At 50.9% G+C, this 27918-nt stretch overlaps 1 protein-coding gene across 1 annotated transcript in view; it reads right to left on the minus strand.

Annotated features, from left to right (window-relative positions):
• Positions 1 to 7933: 7933 nt before the first annotated feature.
• PALD1 (phosphatase domain containing paladin 1) overlaps positions 7934 to 27918 on the minus strand; it is a 41645-nt gene continuing 21660 nt past the window's right edge. Inside the window, exons 18-19 of the mRNA XM_052640747.1 lie at positions 10403 to 10558; positions 7934 to 8611 (exon numbers count right to left, since the gene is read on the minus strand). Of these exons, the coding sequence (XP_052496707.1) occupies positions 8459 to 8611; positions 10403 to 10558 (309 nt within the window). The 3' untranslated portion in view covers positions 7934 to 8458. The remainder of the gene's footprint in view (positions 8612 to 10402; positions 10559 to 27918) is intronic.

Below are 27918 nucleotides of genomic sequence, written 5' to 3' on the forward strand. Positions count from 1 at the left end.
TGACGGGCTACAGTCCATAGGGTCGCACAGTCAGACACAAGTGAGCATCCACACCATGCTAATGTCTTCGAAGAAACGAGGCTTCTCATGCTTTTAGGCTTCCCCTAAGAAATGAACTGAAAATCTTAAAAAGTAAAAATGTGACCTGGGAGGGTGGCAGTAGGAAGTGAAGTGAAATGAAGTGAAAGTCGTTCAGTCGTGTCCAACTCTTTGCGACCCCATGGACTATGCAGTCCATGGAATTCTCCAGGCCAGAATACTGGAGTAGCGTTTCCCTTCTCCAGGGGATCTTCCCAACCCAGGGATCAAACCCAGGTCTCCCGCATTGCAGGCAGATTCTTTACCTGCTGAGCCACAAGATGGTAGGAAACGTACTCATTACACACCTATTAGAATGACTGAAGTTAAAAAGATTGACAATTCCAGGGTTGGTAAGGGCGTGGAGGCACTGGAACTCCCACATGCTGCTGGTGGGGATGAAACCATCTGGAAAATAGTTTGGCAGTTTCTCAAAAAGTTAAACATACATATACCACATCATTCATTCTCTCCCTAAGTATTTATCCAAGAGAAACGAAGACATATGTCCATACAAAGACCTCCACATGTTCATAATAGCTTTACTTGTACTAGCTAAAACTTGGAAATGACCCAAATACCCAGCAACAATTTGGATTAACCACTGAAGGTAGAGCCATGTGGTGGAATACTATGCAGCTATAAAAAGAATGACCAATTGACATATATTAAACATAGATGATTTCAAAATAATCATGCTGAGTGAAAGAAGCCAGATAACAAAGAGTACAAGTTGATGATTCCGTTTATATAAAACCCTGGAAAAGGCAAACAAATCTATGATTTCAAAAAGCAGATCAAAGTGTGCCTGGTAAGAGGGATGGGGAAGGGGGAAAGGGGGAATGACAAATGGTCCTGAGCACACTTTTGGAGATGATGGATATTCTTCATTAACTTGAGGATCATTTCACAGGTGTGTATATATGTCAACACTTAAAAAATTATAGACTTGGTGGTTTAGTGTATGTCAATTATACCTCCACAAAGTTGTTTTTAAAACCTTTATGGAAGTGTGAAAAAAGAAAGACTGGAATATTTGTAAAAGAGTTTTAAAATGAACAATATTCTTCTCATCTATTTTGTGTATGCTAGTTTATATAGGGGGTAGGGTACCTCAGGGAGAAGGCAATGGCAGCCCACTCCAGTACTCTTGCCTGGAAAATCCCATGGACGGAGGAGCCTGGTAGGCTGCAGTCCATGGGGTCGCTAAGAGTCAGACAGGATTGAGCGACTTCACTTTCACTTTTCACTTTCATGCTTTGGAGAAGGACATGGCAACCCACTCCAGTGTTCTCGCCTGGAGAATCCCAGGGACGGGGGAGCCTGGTGGGCTGCCGTCTATGGGGTCGCACAGAGTCGAACACGACTGAAGTGACTTAGCAGTAGGGCACCTCAGAGTGAGAGATATAATTAGTAGTCACTTGACAAATCATAATAAACTTTTCAAAGCATATTTTCCAGAAAAGAGAGAGCTAATGACTCCAATATCCAGGTAATAGATCCTTTTGCAATTCAGGTGTTTTCCAATTCTCTGCTTATAAAAAAATCTTACAGGAAGGCTTCCCTGGTGGCTCAGTGGTAAAGGATCTGCCTGTCAATGCAGGAGGAAGGGGTTCGATCCCTGATCCAAGAAGATCCCACCTGCCATGGCACAACAAAGCCTGTGCCCCACAACTATTGAGCCCATGCTCTAGAGCCCAGAAGCTGCAAGTTCTGAGCCCCCATGCCTCAACTACTCAAGCCAAGAGCTCTACGGCCTCTGCTTTGCAACAAGAGAAGCCACTGCAATGAGAAGCCAGCACAGTGCAACTAGAGTAGCCCCCGCTCGCCGCAGCTAGAGAAAAGCCCTTGCAACAGTGAAGACCCAGCAGAGCCAAAAATAAACGAATAAAATTATTTTAAAAAATTATAGGTGTACTCCCTTGATTGACACCTAATGGAAAAAAATTTTTTAATGTTTTACAGAGATATCATGATGTGATTTTTGGCATATTACTCAGAAGAGGTTCACAGAATCAAGCAGCATGACTATAGCAAAAATTCACCTCTATTACTTTATGTGATCACAAACTCTCAGTGTTCACATTTATAAGAATGAAAATAGCTTATTTGAAAGCAACAATTGAATAGAAAAACCTGCAAATGTAACCAAGAAAGATATGTAAGATATTCATAAATATTAAAATTGAGAAAGAAGATAGTCACACATGAGACTCTTTGTGACCCCATGGACTGCAGCCCACCAGGCTCATCCATCCATGGAATTCTCCAGGCAAGAATGCTGGCGTGGGTTGGCACTTCCTTCTCCAGGGGATCTTCCCAGCTCAGGGACTGAACCCCAGGTCCCCTGCACTGCAGGCAGATTCTTTACCATCTGAGCCCCTGGAGAAGCCCCACAGATGCAGAGGAGGCTTTTAAATATTTAAGAGAATATTACATATGATTTTACATTAAGAAATTTGAAATTCTTGACAGATGTCCATATGTTATTCTGGGGAAATGTTGGTATTTTATCAAAATTGACCCAAGAAAAAGTAAAAGGCCTGAAAAGAGTAATAAAGATTTAAAAAATTAAAAATCCAGTCAAGATTTTTTTAGATTAGGATGGAAAGTCAGAAATGGTGGCTGGATGATGAGTGAATGCTATAGGCAATGGCAACCACATGTCTATTGTATGGACCCATCAAATGACAAGGACTGCAGTTCAAGGAGTAGAGAATCTTGGCTACTCAATAAATTAACGTGAGCCAACTGGATACCCATTAAAAAAAATAAATTATCTTCTGTACCTCATGTCACTCACAAACATTTATTCCAGGTCAATGAAAGAATAAAACATAAAGGACAGTACTGTACAGTGATCAAAGAAAATCAGAAATTAGATCAATAATCCTAGGTAGAGAAGGTCTGCTGACACAAGACACAAAATACAAAAATTTGGCAAAAGACATTCCAAAAGAATTACAAGACCAGATAAACTAGGAGAAAGAACTGGCTGCAGATCTCCCTACCTACAAATGAAGCAGATTATGTTAATATCTTACACCTATTAATTAAAAAAAAAAAAAGTAGAAAAAATAAGCAAACACATAAGAGAGCAAATCCAAATGGCCAACAAAGGAATAAAAAGATGTTCCATCTCATTCGTAATTGGGAAAATCATATTAAGATAAAAATAAAACAGCTTTCTCCCTTATCAGATGGGCAAAAATTAAGAAGACTGGTGACCTCAAATGCTAGGGTGGGAAAGGAGAAATGGGTGTTTTCATAAATTATTTGTGTCTAATTCAGCCCAGAAGATGGTCTCATTTAGTTCAAAGAAAGAACGAAAATTACTTTTGGATAGCATGGGCACTCTGTCATGTACGGCAGGTCAATGGGTGAGGTGGGCAGATGGTAGGGGAAAAAATACGCTAAGGGGAGGCACAAAATGAAACTCAAAAGCCCCTGTCACTGATAATCTATCAGAGTGACTCACAGGAAACAAGCCCTTCTTGTGGGTGTTGAGGGGAACCTCTTGAAAGGACACAAGGGTTTGAAAAGCATCGAGTCTGAGAACCACAAGACCTCATGGGAGGGTTTTCAAAGCAATCATTCTTTCCCTTCATCCCCCTCCCAACCCGCCCCAGCAAAGGCACGCTTCCAGAAGGACTGACATTTCTCTCCTATCACTGAAAATGTCAGAAAGGATTCCAGTACCCAGAGCTGGCACCAACATTCATCTCTAAAATGAGCGCAGGCTTGGAGTCAGATACTCTCTGGGCACACAGGTGAGCGGAACAGAACAGGGAACCTAGAAATAAACTCACACACTTATGATCAATTAGTCTTCAACAAGGAGGCAAAACTATCCAATGGAGAAAAGACAGGCTCTTCAATAACACTATGGAGGGTCCTCAAAAAACTAAAAATAGAGCTACCATATGATCCAGTAATTTCACCCCTGAATATATGTCCAGAAAAAGAACAAAAACACTAATTCAAACAAATGTACCCCAATGTTCACTGCAGCACTATTTACAATAGCCAATACGTGGAGGCAATCCAAGTGCTCATCAACAGACAACTGGATAGAGAAGATGCGGTCTGTGTGTGTGTGTATAAACTAACACACACACAATGGAATAGTACTCAACCATAAAAAGAATGAAATTCTGCCATTTGCAGAAACATAGATGGACCTAGAGAATATTATGCTTTGTGAAGCAAATCAGATAAAGAAAGAAAAATAGAGTATGATACCATTTATATGTAGACTCTAAAAAATTCCAACAAACCAGTGAATATAACAAAAAAAAAAAGCTGACTCATGGACATAGAGAACAAACAAGTGTTACCAGTGGGGACAGGGAAGTGAGGAGGGGTAATACAAGGGTTGAAGAGTAAGAGGTACAAACTATTAGGTATAAAAAAAGCTACAAACATATATTGTATAACAGAGAATATAGCCAATATTTTACAAGAACTCTAAGTGAAGTATAAGCTTTAAAAATTATGAAAACTAATATAACATAGTTGCTTTACAGCAACTATACTTCAGTAAAAATTAATTTTAAAAATTATAAATCACTATACGTCTTAAGTGTATAATACTGTAGAGCAACTATATTTCAGTTTTGAAAATAAGTAAGTAAACAAACTGTAAAATTAAACACGTATGAAATTCTATTTTGAGCCACAAAACTATCAAGAACTTAAAAAAAAAATGTAATAGACCTGGATGGGAGGGGAGCTTGGAGAAGGAAAACACATCGTATTCATGTATGGCTGAGCTCCTTTGATGTTCACCTGAAACTATCACAACACTGTTAACTGGCTATACTCCAAAATAAAATAAAGTTAAAAAAAAAAAATGTAATAGCAGTGCTGGCCAGGCTGGAGAAACACTAAGCTCATTAACTGCTATTTGAGACCATCTGATAGGACGCTTCTGGAGGACAAATGAAGTACATCTTGAGAAACCTTTATAATGGGCATTCCCTTTATTTAGAAAATAATCAGAAGTTGGCACTGCCACATGCAGATTTGGGGGTGATCCACCCAGATCACACTGAGCGCCTCAGGCCTGCCTTCCCCACCCCACCCTTCTCTATACAGATGATGAGCAATCATTTCCTGCCCTTCCAGCCACAGTCCCCAGGCCCAGTGGCCTTACACTCAAGATGGAAGGGCAGGGCGATGCAAAGAGAGAGAAAGACAACTGATTCTGGCTGGAACTATAACATATGAAGTTGGAAACCGGGCTGGTGGCTTCCCTAAGCAGTGCCAGAGAAGGCTGCCTTCACCAGAAAGAAGGCCAAAGCAGCTGCCCAGAGAGACAAAGATGAGGGTGAGGGTGTGTCCCTCAGATCCTAGAGCGGCAGACACTGGGATTCGACTTGCCAGAGATTTATTTGTGGAAACCCCTGTGGAGGATGGAGGAAGAAGGCAGGAAGAGCCAACAGAACCACAGTGCAGGTCTGACACCCATGAGTAGAGAGGGGCAAGGAAGAGCCCCACATAGCAGAGTGGGTCTGAGGAACGCCCAGCCAGACCAGTAGGGAGGCTCCAGGCAAGGCTGCCATGGGCAGCAACAGTGTAGCTAGTGGCTCAGAGTCCTGCCGGCTCGGTCATTGTCCAGGAGAGCCCGAGTGGGGAGAGTGCTGTACAAGGAGCGCAGCCTTGGCACGAGCTGGATCGAAGCTGCAGTGGCTGGAGGTTGTGTCGACTGCTCTCGCAGCTGGTCCTCCTGAGGGGGATCCAGAGCAGTGTACCCTGTGGATGCTGCAGAGGGCTTCTGGGGGTCCCTGGGCAGTTTTCCAGTTCCCAATCCGGGTCTTCCCAAGAGCCTGCCGCATCTCTATCAAGGATCCCAGATTTTTGTACTGATCATATTTTTATAATCCCTTCATCCCAGGCAGAGAAGTGCAGAACCACCCCTCACACTTACACACACACACGTGGGTATACACACCACTGCACTCATTCAGAAGCCACACAGAGCATCCTTGGACTCAGGGCACTGGGAAGTAACCCCAGGAGGCCTCCCTTCACCCAGGTTGGGGAGAAACCCAACCTTAGTGCAGTCGGGGCTCTGGATTCCATTCTGACCTTGAAACTTCCATTCCAGCTGACCTTGGAACCACAGCCCAGAGTTCTGATTCCCCCTAATCCTGGAAGAGCCTAGGGAGAAGCCTGGGTCTGCACTCTGCCTGCCTCACTCTCCCTCCTGCCTCTTTACACATCCATTTCTCAACACAAAATTTCTCAACACAAATGTGTTCGAGCCTTTGAGGGGCCTAAAGGGACCGAGAAAAGTCTGCAGGGATGAGAAAAGGAAGTAGAAGCTGAGGACCACCCTGCTTTCACTCTGCTTCATAGCCTATGAAATTCAATTCTGCTCCATCTCCCTAAATATAACAGTCCTTCACACTTTAGTGTGAATTAGCCTGTTACATTACTTTCTTCAAGGAGGGGCTCCTCAGCACGTCAGCCCTGGACATCCAGAATGAGATGGTCATACATGATTGGGGATGTGAAGGAAAGAGAATGATGTCCAGGAAAACCCACCTTCTCTGAGAATCAGGTGCACAAAGGGCAGGTGCTCTTGGCTCACCCTGCCCTCCCACCCTTACTCTGAGGGAACAGGGACCTCAGCTGGTACCAGTTCTGTAATACCTGCCCCACACTAAAGACATTGGCAGCCAAGCACACTTCACATTTAGCCATTTTTAATGCTCAAAAGATCTATTAAAAAAAAAAATCACAAATGAATCCTCACAACACCCCTGTGAGGTAGGTAGGCAAGTATTATTCTCCCATTTTACAGATGGGGAAACTGAGGCAGAGAGGTGATGTGACCGGCGAGTAATCCCAGCACAGCTGAAAGTCAGGGCCAACTATGAGAACGCAAAGGATCCCTCCCAGTTCAGCCCTGATCTCTGACCCCTCATCTAGACCTTGTCTGCAGAGAAATTAACACTTTTTACTACATGCAAAAATAAAAACCAAAAACAACAAATCTAAAAAGGTAGTGAAAAGACATACAGTAGATTTGCAAAAGAATTCAGCCAAAATGGTCATAAATTTTCCAATACTAGGTAGATATGAACCACTTTGGCCTCATCCACCTTTTCAAAATACCACAACCAGTGATACATCATCTGTTTTTCTGCCCAAGTGCTGGTGTCCAACCAAAACAGGCCTGCCTGGCCCCAGTGAGCCAGGCCAGGGGGACAGAGTCCACACCATTCAGCCCCTGCATTTTAGGAGGAGACCAGTCCCCGGAGGGAGAGCCACAGGCTCAGCTCAACAGCCGCCTGCCTCTCTGAGCAACCTTCCCACCATCCACACAGAGTTGGTCCCAGCAGCTGCCAACTTGGCAGGCCTTGGCCTCTTCTGTTCCCATCACAAGGCAACTTGAGGGTGCTCAGTGAGGATGGCCTGCAATCCACGTGCCCCCCTGTGCCATCCCTGGCCCACTCTCACACATCCCACTGCTCATTCAGGGTCACCCAGGAGTCCCCACGGCTCCTGCCACACCAGGTGGGGGCTCAGACCACTGTTGGGGGGCCAGGCAGAGCAGGGAGGAGGTGCTTCCCCAAACCTCCCCTCCATGCTTCCAGGGAAAAGGAGCAGGCCTCTCCCACAGGGCGGCATGCACCTCTGGGAGCTCTTTCTTGCCCCCTCCAACTCCAAGAGGGATTCCCTTTTGTTTTCAGCTCCATGGAAACCTCTACAGTCCTGCCAGCCCAGGGGAGGGGAGCGGGCAAAGGCAGGAGGGGCAGAGGCCTCCACTGAACCCGCAGGGAATGTGGTTCTCTTTTCTCATGTCTTGAGGTTGAGACAAGGAATGAGAGGCAAGAACACTGCGGAAAACTGCCTTTAAGGTAACAAATCTAGCCAGAGCAAAGTCCACCTCCCAGGGCCCATCTCCCATCTCCCAGGGAGCCCAGGGCCACCAGGGCAACGCTCAGGCAGCAAAAGGGGAGAAGCCATGTGGGAGAGCTGCAGGGAAGGAACCAACACTGGCCAGGACTGCTCTAGGCCAGGGGCCATCAGAACTGCTCGGGGCAGAGGGGAGGACAGAAATGGCGAGAGGTTTGACTTGGCAACTTGGGGAGTGAGCACCTTGGAGAGCTGATGCCACACCGGACCTTCCTGCAGGCCCTCCAGGAGCGGCCATTCACAAGGCATCACTGTGGCCAACTATCCTGTAACAACTCTTTCAAAAAGGGGATCCTCACCCACCCTGGTCTCTGGGAAGCCGAGGAGTCGCTTCTCAGGGCCACTGCCACCGAAGAGCATCGGGTACCCCCAGACCACATGGGGAGGGAGGTGGCCCTGCGGGAGGCGGTGATAGCAGGGGCAGGGGGAGCGCGTCCCACAGGAAGCCCCTTTCCTACAGGAAGTCCCCTGCTGCGGAGAGCTCGGGGCCACGGTTCTGCTCCTGCCACCGGCAGCGCAGCCTCGAGAAGGGCTGGTCCTCTGTGCTCTCGAGCTCGGGGAAGCCCAGCTGGTTGAGGATCTCGTAGACGCCGGCCTTTGCTGCCACCTGGGGACGACAGGAGAGTTTGCTCGAGGGGAGGGAGGGTGTCATTCGGGTCCCATGCCCTCCTCTGTCACACCCCTCACCGGGCTCTGCTGACACATGTGTGAGTCTGGGACCCAGCACTGCCTCCCACCAGCTCAGCGACCTGCACAAGTTTGGGTCTTGATTCCTATTAACTACTCCGAGCTTCCGTTTCCTTGTGAAGGCAGAGCACAGCGTGGAGGGTTGCGCTGCACAGAAAGCGCTCGGCAGGCAGTAAGGGCAGGTAGGAAGCGGAGAGCAGAGGGGGAGGCCAAGCACGCCCCATGCCTTCAGCCCCGATGCTCCCATGGGCACACTCAGGAGCACAAGCCCAGCTGCTCCTGGTGTTACAGCTGGGCCTGCGGGGAGCGCTGGGGAAGCCAGCATGGAAGCAGCAGCCGGCAAGAGCCCTTTGGCCATGAGTTCCGACTGTGGACCCGGCAGGCCCACCGAGGGCCTCAACTCAGGCAGGTTGACTGAGGCCTCCCTAGACACTCTCCATACAGCTGTAGGGCCCAGGCCCTGGCCTTAGACTCAAACCACTCAACGACCAGCCTTCTCTCCCCACCATCCTGGGGATGGGAAGGATGTAGGCTCCACTCCAAACTAACATCCCCAGGCAACCTTCACCCCCTGCCCCTCTGCTCATCCCCTGAGGCTAGAACCTTGACATCTCCCACGACCCACCACCCAGCTTCAGCTGGGGAGGGGATCAAGCTCCTTCCCCCTATTTCAGCTCTCCCAGCAGAAGTGTCCTAGGTCCCCTACTACTGCCAAGAGGACGCTGAGCCCAGGCCTCCTCAAGAGGGTGGCCCCACTGTGACCTTGGCGTGACCCACCCCCACATCAGGACTACCTGAAGGCCTGTCTTCGGCACCAACCCCCAGCAGCCACCCGTCCTGGCACCGGGCCCTGCAGTGGCCTCCCAGCCTCTGTCCCCTCGCAGCTCTGACCCCACCTGCACACCTCCTGAAGCCCCACACCCTTCCTACCCCTGTCACTCCCGCCTTCCCGTCCACCCTGCCCACGGGAGCTAATTCCAGCCTGGAGTCCAGATGTCAACCACCAGGACAGGCCGGTGAGGTCAGCAGGGGCCAGCGTCCCAGTGGAGGGGTAATTACAGGCCACTCTGCCAAGCAGGAAGGGAGACCTTTCTCCTACCCTAGAGGAGCCGAGGCGGCAGCTCTGCCTCTAAAACTAGCCAAGCCGGGAAGAGCCAAGCAGAGGGGAGGGACGAGGTGGCCGGGGACATGTCTGTCCCAGGCCGGAAATGGTGGACTCTGAAGCCAACCAACTGCTCTAGCGCTGACTATGGACACGGCACTGAACCCCTCTGCGCCCAGACCCCTCCTCTAGAGCAGGAGCGTCCAGCGGCCACGGGAGGCAGGCCTGCTGACGCGAGCTGGGGCAGACGGCAGTGCGCGACTCTCACAGAATCCCCGCCGCAGCCTCCTGAGGGGGCGCCCACTGTGCCGACACTACTTCCGTGGTGACTCTGGGGACGGAAGCCCGGAGCGGCTACGCGCCTTGCCCACGGTCATGGCTAGAAGGCGGCAGGGGCGCAGAGGGCGCAGGTGAGGGATGAACACGGCGGTGGGCGTGAAGCACCCAGGCGACGTTGCCCCGGGGACGCAGGGCACAGGGGCCCAGCCCAGCCCCCACCCGGCTCTGTCTGCTGCTCCGCATCCCCCGCTCACGGCCTGCCAGCGCAGACGCCGGCTGGACCAGACTGAGCGAGACACAACCTCGGCCGCAGGGAGGACCCGCCCTCACCTCCCGCATCCAGGCGCTGAAGGGCCTCTGCCAGGAGCCGGCCTTCTCCAGGTGCAGGTAGGCGCTGAAGAGCACCAGGCAGACGTAGCGCTCCAGGTACTGCAGGCTCCGCAGCCGCAGCCTCCGGGCCTCCTGCTCCGACTTGGCCGCTTTCGCCTGCAGGACGGACGGCACGGGACGGGGGTCAGAATGGACCTCTCATCCCCACCCCAGCACACTGCACACCCACACACACACACCACACACGCTCCACACAGGCACACACGCCCCCCACTCACACACCACACACGCTCCACACAGGCACACACGCCCCCCACTTACACACACATCACACACGCTCCACACAGGCACACACGCCCTCCACTCACACACACACACCACACATGCCACACAGGCACACACTCCCTCCACTCACACACACACCACACACGCTCCACACAGGCACACACACCCCACACTCACACACACACCACACACGCTCTACACAGGCACACATGCCACACACACACACCACACACACCCCCCCACACACACACCACACATTCTACACATGTACACACACCCCATCCTCAGACCATACATGCTCTACACAGGCACACACACCACACACACACACACCACACATACTCTACACATGTACACACATCCCATCCTCACACACACACACCACATGCTCTACACATGTACACACACCCCACACTCATAAACACACCACACACACTCTACACGTGTACACATGCCCCATCTTCATACACACACCACACACGTTCTACACATGTACACATGCCCCCTACTCACACCACATGTACATGTACACACATCCCACACTCACACACATGCTCTACACATGTACATATCCCCACCACACACACCATACACATGTACACACACCCTATCCTCACACACCACACACTCTACACATGTACACATGCCCCATCCTTACAAACACCACACACAATCACATACATCATACACTCACACATACCGCAGAGGTACTCAGTCACACACCCCACACACACTCACAGAGCCTCACAATCACACACACCACATACACTCATACACACACACCACACACACTCTACACATGTACACACATCTTAATCTCACATACACACACCACACACTCACAGAGCCTCACAATCACACACCACACATACACACACACCACACACTCACAGACTCTCACAGTCATATACACCATACACTCCACACACACTTTACACATATACAAACACACCACTCACATACTCCACACCTACAGACTCTCATAATCACACACACCACACATACACTCATACACACACCCCATTCACACACCACATTCTCATATACACACCACACACAGATCCTCACAATCACACACAACACACATACACTCATACATACACACCCCTCTCACACACCACATGCACCGAGTCACACATACCACACACACTCACGGACTCTCACAATCATATATACACTATACACACTCTACAGATATACAAACACGCCATTCACATACTCCACACACACTCAGACTCTCATAATCACACACTCAACACACATCCCACACACAGAGACTCTCACAATTGTACACACCACACCCATACTCATACACATATATGTATACACTCACAAATACCTCACCCACATACCCTCATTCACACACCCCACACAACTAGAGTCACACACACACTGCACACATACACACACACAAACAAAATCTCTCTCACACACACACTCTCTCCAAAGCTGGGGACAGATCATAGAAAGACCACAGAAACAGAATTAGCAAGAGGTGCAGCACTTCAGGGAAGGAAGAGACTGGAATGGGACACAGACCCTTTCAAAGAGTGACCCCCAAGCACATTCTAGGAGAAGAGCACGAGGTCCCTGCTAAGGGGAAAAGAGACAGCCAAGGGATTAAAGAGCTTCCCAGAGAGCGTGGGTGCAGCTGGACCGTGAGGGCTTCCATGGACTCGGATGGACAGTAAGCAGCAGAAGGGGAAGACAGAGGTGAGGGTGGTGCGAGGCAGGTGGGCATCAGGAAGGGGCCAGCTTGGCTGGAAGGAGGGTGCGAAGGGGTGGGTTGGCACCCACTGGCAGCAGCCCTGGGCTGAGACAGCCTCCCTCTAATCAGCTGCCCTGCTTGCAGATGCCTGGGCCCCACCCCAGACCAGACGAGCATCTCCACAGGCTGGGCCTGGGCTTTGGATTGTGAAAAGTTCCCTGGGCATCTACGGAGCTAGGGCTGAGGCTTCAGCACTGGGGAGCCACTGAAGGTCTGAGACTAGAGGTGACCTGTTAATGGAGGACTCACAGGAGACTGATGCGCAGGAGGAAGGAGGCTTACTCGGGGGCCTCTCCAGGTTCTCCTCAGCATGGGGGTTGGCGGGCAGCCGGGGGCACAGGCCCAGGACAAACAGGGCCAGCTCCCCCACTGTAGGGTGTCCACCCCAACACCTGAGCGTGCCCCTTCAGCCCACCACAGATGGATCGCCACCCAGGGGGAGCCCCAAGGACTGAACGCCACACCTCACCTCGCACCCTCCCTCTTCTCACCACCGCACCACCATTCCAGGCCTGGCCACCATCCAGGGCCCACAGCAGCCCTCTCTACTCCAGGAAGAGGGTGCGGCATAGCGGCTGTACCTTCAGGCACCAGGAGCACCCAGGGGAGAGCATAGATGACTCCCAGCCCCCAGGAACGAGGAAGGGTGGTCTCCTAACAGCTGGGCCACAGCTGGAAGCCTTCCCACGCAGGCACACAATGTCAGTCTCATGCATCTCCTTCGGGAAGGCTCCCAGGCGGGCCCTTACCCCAGACGTGACACAACCCACAACACCCTGAACAGTGAGCTGCAGCAGACAGGCTCGTGGGGCCTGTGGCCCCTCCCACTTCTGCCTCGGGTGATTCGGCCTTTGGGGCCTCTGTCATCATTGCTCCAGGGTCGGGAGTGGACGCTCACTTGCACAGCTGGCCCCTCCCATTACCTTCCAGAAGCACCTCTGAAGGCTTGCGAACGGAGCAGGGGTGGAAGGCAGACAGTGAATGGGGCCCCACTGGGGCGAGGGGATCACGGCCAATGCCTTGACTCCCTGGGAGACGGGACTGGGTTCTGGTCCCAGTTCTTCCATTTAAACTCTCAGCCCCACATCGCAAGGGTCAGATAGCTCAGCAAAGCATGGTACGAGGAAACACCTATAAGCCCTGGGGAGTCACACGGGTCCAACCATTCATGGAACAGGGGGTGGGGGCCCGGCACAAAGGTGGGGCACACACAGGCCCTGCCCGCGGAGATGCCTGTGGTCTGGGGGAGGCGAAGGACAATCGGCAAACACCCAGAGCAGCCGGATGGCGGGATCGGGGCAAGACGGGTGGCTGGAAGAGGAAGGGGCTCTGAGAGAAGGAGGATTTGAGGTGCGTTAGGAAGAAGGGGGCAGGAAGGTGTCCTGAGAGGAGAGACAAGGGTCAAAGAGTGAGGTGGGTTCAACAGAGGGAGTGGGGAGGGGTTTGTAGCAGCAGGGGACCTAGAGCCAGGGGTGGCCCGGAACCTACAGACAGAGGAGCCGGTGAAGGTTTCCGGCGGATGTGAGGGTGGGAATGGCCCCATGGCTGCTGCCCTGGGAAGATGACTGGGCAGGGTCGGGCCAGGATGCCTGTTGTTCTAGGAATCAGGCAACCAAGTGCTCAAAAAAAAAACAAAAAACAAAAAACTTTTGTTTAGAAATTAAGCAGTGAACCAAAAATTAAAAAAAAAAATTTTTTTTACCTAAATACCAACTGTGGCCAACACAGCACAATTCTGCCTGTCTCTAAGGATGAATACGTCATGCTGAGAAGCACTGGGCATCCACCACCCCATCCCTTACCCTGCTCCCCAATCTCCATCCAAAGGCCAGGAGCCTAGTTCAATACAGTTTCTTAGAGAGAAGGAAAAGAGTTCACCCACTGTCCCACCAAGTGAGAGCCACTGCAAACTACTTTTGAGAGCTCAGAAGTAAGGTCCTGGGGTGTGAAGAGGCCCCAGCTCCGGGCTCAGCCCAGGGGCACAGCCACACCAGCCCTTATCCTCTTGGCACCCCCTGCAGCTGGGGGGGGACATAATCCTGCTGTGCCCTGAAACTCCAGCAAGGATTCTGAGGACCATCTGGGGTGGAGAGGTCAAGTGATTCCTTCCGAGTCCTACTGGCAAGGTAGGGTAGAATTATCTCTAAATTCAGACCACTGGGTCAAGGTGACGCCTGACACCCGCCGGAAGGTTCCTTAGGTGCATCCTGCCAGACCGCAGTCTATGATTTGAGACAATGACCCACCTTCCTAGCAAAGCCCTGGTTTCCTCAAAATCACCCCATGTCAGCACTGTCTGGAGAGGAAGACAGGCCAGCCGCCTCCAGTAGATAAAAATAGTGGCTGTTTTTAAGTGGCCTGGCAGGCCAGGCTGTCATTAGCTGTGGCAGAGCAGAGGTTTCCTCATCCATTGGGGACTGAACACTAAAATAGACAGGGCCTGGGAAAGGTGGCCCAGGCGCTGGGGAGGTCAGGATTCTCCCGCCTCCATTCTACCCGGCATCAGCACGGGCCCAGCGGCACCTGCAGTGGCTCCCCTGAAGCTCTGCTGCTTGCTGGACCACGTGGGAGAGCCCCACAGAGGCTACAGGGCCCCTGGGTGCAGGTACCAGGTTGAGCATGTTCATGCAGATCTGATGATGAGATTCTGATATGCCCTCCAGCGACCCCATGAGGGAGGAGGGTCATCTCATGTTGCAGATGGGGCTCAGCAAGGTCGCAGAGTTCTAAGCTGGGACATGAATTCCAAAACTCCAGCTTTCCTACCAGCACCCTAGCCCCCTTCACCACATTCGAGTTCAACCACTCCCTGCCTCACTCTTGGAGCTGTACTTTTACCCTCTTTCTTCCTCCTGTCTGGAATGCTCTCTCCCTTCACCCGGCCAGGTAATGTTCACCTTGTCCCTCCAGGCCCTGGACAAGCCCCTGTTCTCCCAAGGCTCTGAACCATCCAGTCCCACAACCTGCCCTTCTTGGCTCCCATTCTCTGCACCAATTCATTAACTACTACAATACATTCCATCATGAGGGTTTCTCTTTTTTTTTTTCCTTAGGCCATGTCATATGACATGCGGGATCTTAGTTCTCAGACCAGGGATTGATTGAATCCATGCCCCCTTCATTGGGAGCTCAGAGACTTAACCACTGGGCCACCAGCGAAGTCCCATCATGAAGGTTTCTGACTGCTTCTTCAAGGCATGACTGGTCTCCTCAAGACAGCGATAAACTGGGGCAGATGTCAGATTATAAGCAGGCTTCCATCTCTGCCTCCCCACCACAGCCCCAAGTGTCTGAACAGGACCCGGTGTGCAGAGGGTGCCTGACTAGTCAATGGACACTCACTTCCCAGGTCATGTCACCCTTTCAGTGTCACCTAGGACCGAGAGTGCAGGCAGGACCCTGCGGACTCCCACACACACACCTGCATCGGGACTCAGACGTGCAACCGCTGCTCATGAGCTCCACATGGATACAGTTCAGACTCCACAAATTCCACCCGCACCCCAAACGGACCTTGGGAGCCCTCCCCAAACCTGACCCGCCCATAACTTGCCCTCTTAGAGGAAACTCCATCCTTCCTGCTGCTCAGGCCCGAACTTGACATTCCTCCTCGACCTCTCCCTTTCTCAGCCCCAGTTTCGTTCAGTTCAGTCACCAAGTCATGTCTGACTCTTCAAGACCCCATGGACTGCAGCACACCAGGCTTCCTGGTCCCTCACCATTTCCCAGAGTTTGCCCAAGTTCACGTCCATTGAGTTGGTGATGCCATCCAACCACCTCATCCTCTGTCACCCTCTTCTCCTTCTGCCCTCAATCTTTCCCAGCATCAGGGTCTTTTCTAATGAGTCAGTGGGTCCCAGCCCCGCATCCAACCAATCAGAGAATCCCACCGACTCTACATCAACACACCCCCAGAAGCTACCCACCTCTCATGCTCCAGTAAAGCCATCACATCTCAGGGACTGCTCCTGCCTGGCCTCCCTGCCGCTGCCCTCACCCCCGTCCCTGCCGTCTCTTCTCCCCACAGCACCAGAGAGAGCCTGCAAGAACGTGGAACCATTACTGGAGCCCCCTGCTGCCCTCTCCCTGCCTGCTCCCCAAGAACAAGCCCTCCTCTGGTTACCGCTGCTCTCCAGTTGAAGCAGGGTTCAGACTGGTCAGGAGACTGACAGCACTCAAAGATGGTCAGTTTCTGGACTTCCCTGGTGGGCCAGTGGTTAAGACTCCAAGCTTCCAATGCAGGGGACATGGGTTCAATCCCTGGTCAGGGAACTAAGATCCCACATGCCGAAATACGCAGCCAAAATATTAAAAAAAAAAAAAAGATGGCAGTTCCTAAGGGGCAGGGTTCCCAAATTCAGACCCCACCCTTCTTCTCAAAGTTCAATGCTACCCTCTCCTTGGGGGCTCCACATGAGTCCCTACAGACTCCATCCTCAGGCCTGTGGGAAAGAGGGGCCTCAAGCCCAAGGAAGCTTTCCACACCTAATCCCCAAGAGGGATTAGGCCCTCAGCCCAGACGTGGGTAACTGGCTTTCCGAAGATGTCATATTTGGATCAGCACTTTCAAAGCATGAAGGAGCTAAACTTGGCACCATGGGCTTCTCTGTGTGCTGTTTATTCAACAAACGCTGTCACCCGGAGGCCAGGCTCTGGGATTCAGGGCCGACCAGATACGGTGCCAGCCTCAAGAGCCCACTGTCCCTGCACACGACCCAGGGAGTCTCCCTGGTGTCCCAGCTACCCTACAGCCCACTCCCACATCATCCGTACCCAGGCTGGTGCTCACCACCACCCCTCAAAGCAGGCCGGGCGGCAGCAGTGAACCCAAGTGACAGATGGAAAAACACAGATCCAGGCAGGTCAAAGTGATGGGCTCATGGTTGCACCGGAAGTTACCAGCAGAGCCTGGGCTAACACCCAGCTTACCAACCCCCACTAGGGCTCTGTCAGTCACTGGAGAAGAGCGCCCTCTCCTGGAGACCAACAATGAGGACAAAGAACCAAAAGGTACAGAGATGGTGGGGGCCAGTTTCCTGTTTAATCACACAGTGACTATTCCCTCGTCCCCCTTCCATCCACTTACGGGCAGACATTCATGGAGTCCTGCTCGAGCCAGGCAGGGTCTGAGTCAGGGTCAGGATGAGCCCTTGTGCATGGAACAGAGACGATCAGCAGAAAGAGTCTACTTCAGTGACAATCACAAACTTGACAACAACAGCTGTGAGCACACAGGCTGGGTATCAGGCGAGCGGGGAATATGCTGGGGTTGAGAGGTGAACCCCTTCTAAACCACTGAAAACCCCAAGTCTGATGGTGCCTGCTCGAAAACCAGGCCTGGCACACCATCCGTGCTCACTGGATGGACGCTGTTGAAGAAACCAGGCAAGTACGCCCAGAGGATGGAAGCAGTTCCAGCTCAGCCATATGACAGGAAAGAAGCAAAAGCTAAGGAGGTCTCAGACTGAGAACATGAGCCTACTCACACTCATTCATACATTCACGTTAACACACAGACCTACAAACACCCACCCCACCTGAAAGCTGCTCACCAATCCACTGGCTCTATTTTGGGCCGAGGTTAAAGAGTCTCAGGAAGGATCCTTCTGACATGCTTTACGTGACAGCTCACAGCACCCCAGGACTGCTCTAACTGCACGACCTGAGACATTTTACCCACCAGAACGAGGTCTCCAAGGAACAACTCTGGCCAAGCCAGAGTCTTGGAGAGAGTGAGAGAGACCCCATGTGGGGGTCAGGGCCAGAGCTGTCTCGCTACATTTTTCTTAAAAAATAATCTTAGTCCTTGGGGCGCTGAGCTGGACCTCTCTGACCTCTTAGCAACCCAGGGTGGTGCATCCAGGAAGGGCTGGTGGCTTCCTTGCCAATCCTTTTATTCTGCCACAAGAGAACCGTTCCCTGGGTTGTGGCAGTGAGGGAAAGGAATATGGGCCAAGGAGTTGGGAGACAGGTTCTGATCCTGCCTTCAGCTGGTCACAAAACTTCATTAGGCCTCAGTGTCTCCCTCAGGAAAATGGGTCTAATAAAACCCACCCGTGCCTCCTCACCACCTGTTCTGTGGACCCAAAGAAAGAGAGGGAAGTTCTCCGAAAACTCAAAAGGAACAGCTCAAAGTTAAAGCATCAGTCTATAAAACAAACCTCAATTTGAGACCAAGGGATGTTTTACGTCTCCCTCTGTGGGTACCTTCACCTCAGATTTTCCTCAGCCTCTTTCTGAAGGAAAGAGAGACACACCATACTGCTTCAAACACAGAACCAATACAGAATTAGCATCCCTAGCCAAGGCTAAGGAAAAGTACCCCTGGCACTGATGATTCTAACAGGACTTCCTGCAGGAGCCCTGACCTTGGTTTCTGTCACAAATATTTTCCCTTTCCAGACCCAGCAGGAAACAACTCATTCACCAGATGGTGTCACCACTGTGGGCTGGTGGCCATCTTGGATTCTCCTCAGTCAGGGGCCCAGCCTTCTCACCTCTACCCCAACTTCATGGAGTGCTTTAGTTCAAAGGATTTTCTCGTTCATTTTTCCGTCTGAGGCATTTTCTTTTAAACACCCTGAGCATTCTGGCCCCTTCACATAAGTGGGGTGATCGGGCCCAGACCCAATCTCACTGACACTCTGGAATGGAGGAGGCAGCCCAGAGGCCCGGCAGCCTGCGGCAGGCCTCAGTGGAGAGAGGTGCCCAGGCTGCTGCACCAGGGAAGGTCTGTCTCTACGGAAAACGTGTGTGCAGGTTTGGTCCCACGCCCTTCTGTAGCCGTGACCTGAGTCTGAGATGAGTTCTTGTCTTCTGGCCTCCTTCCCCTACTCAGGCTGGGCCATGGTTTCCAGGTCGTACTATTCTCCCAGTGGGGCTGGAGGTGGGCAAGGGAGGGGAAATGGTGCCTTCTCCTCCTTGGGCAGCAGTGCAGCACAGCGGCCAGGGCCTGACCTGGGAGTCAGGGGCTGAGGTCTCGCCCTCCTCCCGCTGTCATCTACCAGCTGTGTGTTCTTGGGCAAGCCCAGTGCCTCCCCTCCTCAAATGTAGGTAATGTTACAGGCTGCTTTGGTCAGGCACAGCCACACAGTGAAGATTGAGCCAGACCATGGATGTGAAAATGTACAGTCAGCTTGGCAAGGATACCTCCCAGATGGCCAAGGACACATGAGGCCTGGGTCTTCCCACCTCCAGCAACTCCCAACCTCCCATCCACCTCCCCTCTCTCAGACCACCCCCACCTAGTCAGCCTCAGACCCTCAACACAGACTCCAGTGCCATCCGAGTCTGCAGGAACATTAGGGCTCACCAAGTCCCTCCCTTCGGCTTCAGAGAAGCACCTCCCAAAGCTCCTCTGGGAATGGCAAATCTAGGGGAAAGCAAGCACTGGCCCTGCCTTCGTGGCCTCACAGCATTTGGGGGGAGTCCCTTTCTGGAAGCACTGCAATCAATTAATGCAGAGGGAATGAGAGAGCCAAGATATCACCGCTTTATAAACCCTGAATAAAATAAGGAATCCAGAAGATGAGCGCCAGAGGCTGCCAGCTCACAAGAGAGACCACAGGACCTTCCAGGGCCCCGCGGCAGCACCAGCATCACCCACAACTGTGCCGGCCAAACACCAAGCCAAATCAGATCGAGCCAAAGCTCTAGGTTTACAGGAAGCACAGGGACTGCAACACAGGCTCAACCAAACCCTGCGGTGCAATCGACAAGATCTAGACTATGGGCCGCCCAGGAAGATAACCGGTTACCTCATCACCTTCACTTCAGGGGAGGAAAGGAGGGGAAATGTTCTGTGTTCACTGAGACTTAAGGTCTCATCAGATAAAGGCCACGTGTGGATCTTTTGGGTCCTGATACAACTGCAGAAAGACCTTGGGAGACCAGTAAGAAAATCTACCACCAACTAGGTATTGCAGGATGAGAAATCACTATTGTTTGAGGTGTGATAATGGCATTATGACGGCCTTTTTTAAAAGATCCCTTCTCTAATGTATATGCTGAAATATTTCAGAGAAAGTAATATTCAGTCTGGGACTTGCTTCAGAAGAATCCAGAGAGGGTGGTGGGCAGCACTGGCAGGGCTTCAGATGAGATAAGACTGGTCTTGATTCCTGAAGCTGGGAACACAAGCGTTCATGGAATTCTTCTCCCTACTTTGAAATTTTCCAAAATAATTACAAAAAGTAAGTTCCTACTTTTCAATTCAGTCAATAATCCTACTTCTAAGAATCAGCCTACAGAACCAAGCCACGTGGATGAAAGAGCGGCACACGCTGTGAGATCCACGGTACCATCACCTGCTCAGAGAACAACAGGAAGCAACCTCACGGGCCACCTCCACAGGAAGAGCAGGGGATGCTGGGACATGCCCACTCCACCACGTTATCACGCCGACATTACATATGGGGATATAAAGGGTATTCAACAGACAGGCTAAAAAGTCCACGAGCCCCAACTATTTATTAATGAGCCTCTCCTCGTTCTACTCGAAGGTAATCTCAGTGAAGCATCACTCACTATTCCATCCCCAGACACAGGACAGGCACTCAGTAAGCAATGTGCTAACAATGAGTACACGTTCCGATCCAAGAACATCATCCAGGTGAACACACAGGACAGCCTGGGCACACATCACGATCCTCCTGTTAGAGGAGATATGTGCACAGGCACAAAGACTAGAAAGAGAAGGCAAACGGAAACCATTCCTGGGAGACTGGGTAATGGTCTGACATCGTTCCCATAACCACAAAAAAAAGCAACAAACAGTCCTCATCACTGTTGTGTGACCTCACCGTGCAGACGGAGACTCACACACGCTCTGAGCCCTCCCTCCTGATCCTCAACAGAGCAGCGACCTCCACATCCTCCCGCTCGTCTCCACCAAGGGCCCTGAAATGGTTTTACTGCTGGCAGAAGTGCACTCGCCAAGTTCCAGGAGTTGTTTTCTTACTTGCTTGTGATTAGGGTGTAAGCTGACTGTTGGACCTGGCAGGGAAGGGAAATGCACTGTTTGAGGGTTCTGGGGTGCAGGGCAGGAAGCCATGTGCTGCAGAGGGTTTCAGAATCCCAAGGTGGTGGGCTCCTGGGAGGAAACCTTGAGGTGAGCAGAGTGTGGACTGGACCTGGAATGTTGCCAGGCACGTGGACAGCTGATGTAGGTGGTACACCCATTGCCAGGCAGAGGTTCTGGGGCTCTAACTGGGCAAACAAGCGTATACATACAGTGCTCTGGCCTGCTCTGAGCAGACACTGCAGTCTCCATTGGAGAGCACCTCAGGGCTTCCGGCTTGAAACCAGAGGGCAGGGATCTAAATACACAGCCACATACCAGAAGTGAGACACAGCTGCCAAATTCCAGAGGAGTCAGTCCATCGGGGAAAAGGGGAGAGGGAACAGCTGCCTTCTGGAGCCTCAGCAAGCCCCCCACAGCCCACTAGGGCAACAAGGACCAAGACTGGGGGTTAAGGCATCAGGGGAGGGGCTCAGGGCTGGGAGTGAGGGTCTTTGCCTCTCACCTCTGCTCTGCCTGTGATAGCTCATGTGGAAGCCTGGGCATCCCATTCCTCTATTCATCTGTAAACAAAGTGGTCAGATGCTCTCTAAGTCCCTGTGGCACTAAAATCTGAGAGTCTGTTCAGGGGGTTAAAGCTAGGAAGATATCACAAGATACGCTGCCCCACAAAGATCCTTGGGGCTCCCTTTCTGGAGCATTCACTTTGCACCACCCAAGCCCTGTGCTTCCAGTCCCCTTGCCATTCCCACACACAGCCCTACCAGGAAGCAGCCACAGTCCAGTCTGGCAGGTGGGGGACACAGGCGGCCAGAGAGGATGAAGGTGGCCCTGTCAGATCCCAGCTCCCTCCAGCTCCCACATCCTCATTCCTTGCGCCAGTCCTCCCAGGACAACCTAACTTGCTTCCTTCCCATCCACACAGGGATCGACGATCATAGGGAAGTCCATTCTGGGGTGCATGCACACACACGTGTGTGCACACACACACACGCACACACGCACACGCACGCACACACACACACACACACACGGGAGGCCAGATGCTCCTTCAAGTCTGGAAGCTGCTGGGACAGCTCAGGTCACCCTGCTCCCAGGCAGGACAGGGACTCTGGGTCCAGTCAGGCCAGGGCAGGTACAGGGTGACCCTGGGGGAAGCATGCTGCCTTTCGAAGTAAACAGCAGCCTCATTGCCAAAAGCTGCAAGTCCCACATCTAGGTTCACGACCAGTTCCCCAAGTCCACAGGCATTCAGACATACAAATCTCTTCAAGGCTTGGCCTCTATTCAGAGAACACTCACTCTACTTTTCTGGTATTAAAATAGCCTTTCTTTTATAAAACACCAACCATGTTAGATAGTAGTTGGGTGTTTTCATTTTTGCTCCTTTCTTCCTTTAAAATGAACACATTTAACAACATCACATATTGGCAACCCTTGAAAGGTCCTTCCCTTTGTTTACTCTGGTGTGTGAAATACGGAATAAGGTCTTCAGGTCCTGTCTTTGTTCTACAACAGCGCTTCTGGGAGTCTATGATTAGATGGCCTCTGAGATTAGTGTCCACATAAGGAGACCAGAGAGCCTCCTGCCTTCCCCCATCTCTGCACACACACGCACACACGCACACACAGGCACACACAGGCCATGTGAGGGCACAGTGAGAAGTCAGCTGTATGGAAACCAGGATGAAAGCCTCACCAGAAACCCGATCAGCCAGAATCTTGGTCTGGAACTTGCCAGCCGCCAGAACCGTGAGACAGGAAATTTCTCTCGGTTACGCCATGCCGTCTGTGGGATTCTGGTATGCCAGCCCAAGCTGACTAACACACTTGGGATGCCCTCTCTCCCTCTCTAGGCTTCTGTGTCCCCGTCTGTAAAAGTTAGAAGGTAACACTGTATGGGTAGCTTTCCTGGTGGCTCAGATGGTAAGGAATCTGCCTGCAATGAGGGAGACCTGGGTTCGATCCCTGGGTCAGGAAGATCCCCTGGAGAAGGAAATGGCAACCCACTCCAGTATTCTTGTCTGGAGAATCCCACAGACTGAGGAGACTGGCAGGCTACAGTCTATAGAGTCGCACAGTCGGACATGACTAAGCAACTAACACACACACACACACACACACACACACACACACACACACAACATTGTATGAGGCCAGCATCACCCTGATGCCAAACCACACAAACACATCATAGAAAAAGAAAACTATAGATCAGTAGCTTTTATGAATTTGATGCAAAAATCCTCAACAAACCAAATGCAGCAAGACATAAAGAAGATCATACACCATGACCAAGAACGATTTATCCCACAGATGCAAGATGACCAAGAAGGATTTATCCCACAGATGCAAGCTCGGTTTAACACTCGAAAATCAATTCCAGTAATACACTCCACCAACAGAATAAGGGCAAAAGCCAAAGAATCATCTCAATGGAAAGAGAAAAGGCATTTGATAAAAGTTAACATCTCTTCATTAAAAAACACACTCAATAAACTAAGAATGCAGAGGAACTTCTTCAGTCTGACAAAGGATATCTGTGAAAAACCCACAGCTGACATCATACTTAATGGTGAAAGACAGAAAGCTTTCCTCTTAAGATCAGAAACAAGAGAAAGATACCTGTTCTTGCCACTTCTAGTCAACACTGTACATGAAGACCTTGCCAGGGAAAATTTAATAAAAAGCATGTAGATTGGAAAGACAAAAGTATCTATTTGCTGATGACATGATCTTGTATACATAAAATTTAAGGAAATTCACTAATAAAAAGTATTAAAACTAAAAAATGTGTTCTACAAGATTGCAAAATAGAAGATCCATATATAAATACCAGTTGTATTTCTATACAGTAGCATTAAACAAACTAAAAAATAAAATTAAGAAATCAATTCCATTTATAATAGCATAAAAATAACAACACACTTAGGAATAAAATTAGCAAAGGAAGTACAAAGCTTACACTCTGGAAATTACGTCATGTAAGAAATTAAAGACCTAAGTAAATGGAAAAATACCTCATTTTCATGGGTTAGAAGAGTGACTATTGTTAAGATGGCAATACTCCCCAAACTGATTCCCTGCCTCTTCCCAACTGACTCTGTCAGCAAGAGCACCCCACCTCCCCTTCCTCTTGGATCTGCTGGATCCCCACTCAGGGACCTTAGGGAAACCCATCACTCCACACTCTGCCAGAGCACCCAGTCACTGCCTCCTAGAGGGGCAGAGAGACACACAGTCTCTCATACAGGAGGCAAGGACTTCAGGTCCTATTTTACCCACAAAAGTCCTCAGTGACCAGGTAAGAAGCCACTTAATCATTTGGACCACAGCTATCATGGGTTCAGTTCAGTTCAGTTCAGTCGCTCAGTAGTGTCCGATTCTTTGCAACCCCTGAATCACAGCACACCAGGCCTCCCTGTCCATCACCAACTCCCGGAGTTCACTCAAACTCATGTCCATTGAGTTGGTGATGCCATCCAGCCATCTCATCCTCTGTCATCCCCTTCTCCTCCTGTCCCCAATCCCTCCCAGCATCAGGGTCCTTTCCAATGAGTCAACTCTTTGCATGAGGTGGCCCAAGTACTGGAGCTTCAGCTTCAACATCAGTCCTTCCAATGAACACCCAGGACTGATCTCCTTCAGAATGGACTGGTTGGATCTCCTTGCAGTCCAAGGGACTCTCAAGAGTCTTCTCCAACACCACAGTTAAAAGCATCAATTCTTCGGTGCTCAGCTTTCTTCACAGTCCAGCTCTCACATCCATATATGACCACTGGAAAAACCATAGCCTTGACTAGACAGACCAAAAAGGACAATTTCCAGGGAATTTCCTGGTAGTCCAGTGGTTAGGACTTCATGTTTTTACTGCAGAACATGTGGGTTCAGTCCCTGATCGGGGACCTAAGATCCCACAAGCCACGCATATGGCCAAATAAATAAATAATTATTTTAATTTAAAAAAAAAGGCAATCACCAGTAACAGTGAGGATACAGTACACTGGAACCTCACACAGACTGCTGATGGGCGCATAAAATGGCACAGCCACTCTGGAAAACAGTCTGGCAGTTTCCCCGAAAGATGGAACCTAAAGTTATGACTCAGCAATTCCACTCCTACAAAGACGTCCGCACAAACGCATGTCATAGCAGCTTTATATTCATGATAGCCAGAAAGCAGAAACAGCCCATGCCCATCAACTGATGAAGAGAGAGACAAAATGGAATCTGTCCATACAACAAGAAGAGGGTTTAGTCACAAAAAGGAGTGCAATACTGATACATGTTACAGTTGAATAAACCTCAAAAGTACTACACTCAGTGAAAGAAGCCAGTCACAAAGGGCTAAACACTGTATAACTCCAAGTATATGAAATGTCCAGAAGAGGCAAACCCCCAGAGGTAGAAAGCAGACTGGTGGTTGCCTAGGGCTGGAGGAAGGGAGGAAATGGGGGAATGATAACTAATGGGTACGGGAAGCTTCTTTTTAGGGCGATGAAAATACTCTAAACTTGATTGTGGTGATGATTATAAACCCTGTGAATACACGAAAAACCATTGACTTGCACACTTTAAATAAGTGATTTGTGTGGTGTATGAGTCACACCTCAAAACAACTGTTATGAAAAGGAGAGAGCAAGGAAACTGTAGCCAATATCTTATAATAACCTGAAATGGGAAATAATCTGAAAACATATATATATTACATATATAACTGAATCACCTTGCTATGCCCCTGAAATGTTTTAAGTGAACTATACTTCAATAAAATATATATATTTAAGAAAAAAAAGCAAAGGAGAGAGCAAGAGAGCAAGACACGACATGTTAGACCCCCCTGTGGCCCCCGCCCAGGAGTAGCAGCAGCATCTAGGAGCTTGCTAGACACCCAGACCTACAGGAGCAAAGGTCAGGCTGGGCCCAGAAACATGCATCTAACATCCTCCAGGTACTCCGGAACCTCCTAAAATTCAGGGCCCTGGCTTAGAGGATGCAGTGCTCAACTGCTCTTCAGAATTACCTAAGTTACTTTAGGAAAAGACCCATGCCCTGGCCACCCCCATCCCTAGTAGACCAACTGAATCAGACTCTCTGGGGATGGAGCGCAGGCATGGGCCTATTTTAAAGCTCCCAGGTGAATCTATTGTACAGCCAGGGTGAGAAGAACTGAATTGGAGGGTGTCTCAGGCCCCTCAGCTCTTGAGCTCGTTTCAGAGTTTAGCCCAAGTGCAGTTCACTGGGGCCACCTGGTGGCCACATTGGGGAATGACTCTGTACCCTGCTTCTGTCCCAGACCCTTATCCCCCAATCACCAACACCAGGGATGGGGTTCAGGGGTTCCCCTCTTCCCACAGCAGAGGTTGGCACCATCCTGGCCTTGGGAATAGGGGTAAGTGGCCAGATCTTATGGAGAGGGAACGAGAGTCCTCTGCTGGTTCTGTTTCCATTAAAATACCCCAAACTCCAAAAGCAGCCAGAGCATCTTCTGCACTTAGTCCCAGCCACCCCACCCTCCCCTCCCGCTGCCAACAGAGCAGAGCCAGCTTACCCGTCCAATCTCATCTCTGACAATTTCCAACACAACTGTGTTCGTGGGCACCGAAGCACCTTCACCACCTCTGAACTCTCTGCACTTTTCCAGCCCCTGGCCTTTGCCCACGCAGTCCCTCCCACCTGAAGCAACACCCCCTGGCTCTCCTTACACCAGGACGGTTCAAGGTGTGCTCTGTGGGACCTCTCTCTCCCCGAGGCTCATGCCCTCCTGATGCCCCCTGCTGCACCCTCTGTGTGCCCCACAGTGAGCATCCATGGCTGCAGAGCTCAGAGGAGGGGAGGGTCTATCAGCTTTGGTGGGGTGGGGAGACCCCTGGATTGCCTGAAGGCAGCGAAGAGCCAGCAGGGCCAGAAGGAAGAGGCTGTGAAGAGGGGTACTCTGACTGAGTGTGGTCAGCGTCGGGAGGGGACCGGCGGTATTTTGAAGCAGAGCTAGGCATTCCTTTCCTACTACTCAGGCCTCTAGCTACAGAGAGAAGTGGAAGCTTGGTTCTCTGCTCTCTCAACGTCTCCTGAGCAGGAGGCACTCAGGCTCTCGGTTCACTGCTGCCACCTGGTGGCAGAATACCAGACCGCCAGGAGGGAGACCCACAGGCAACTCCAAAGGGAGCTGCTGGCCGTGGGGAAAACTATCTCCCATCTTTCAAAGCCCAGCAAAGTCTGAAACTCCTTAACCACTTTCTCCACCCCAAATTTGGTATCCCTTCCAACTGACCGCTGACCCTGGGCATAACCTGACCCCAGGTGGCCTGCCTCCAGCCAAACACCCTTTCCCCCAACCGCGATCTGATCTGTGACCCTAAGCAAAGGTTGGCCTGGATCAGCCATTCACAACACGTGCCCAGGGCAGGCTGAGCGTGGGGCTGGCTCAGGGCCGCCCCTTCTTGG

The sequence above is a fragment of the Budorcas taxicolor genome, chromosome 5, assembly GCF_023091745.1.
Source record: "Budorcas taxicolor isolate Tak-1 chromosome 5, Takin1.1, whole genome shotgun sequence".
NCBI classification, from domain to species: Eukaryota; Metazoa; Chordata; class Mammalia; order Artiodactyla; family Bovidae; genus Budorcas; species Budorcas taxicolor.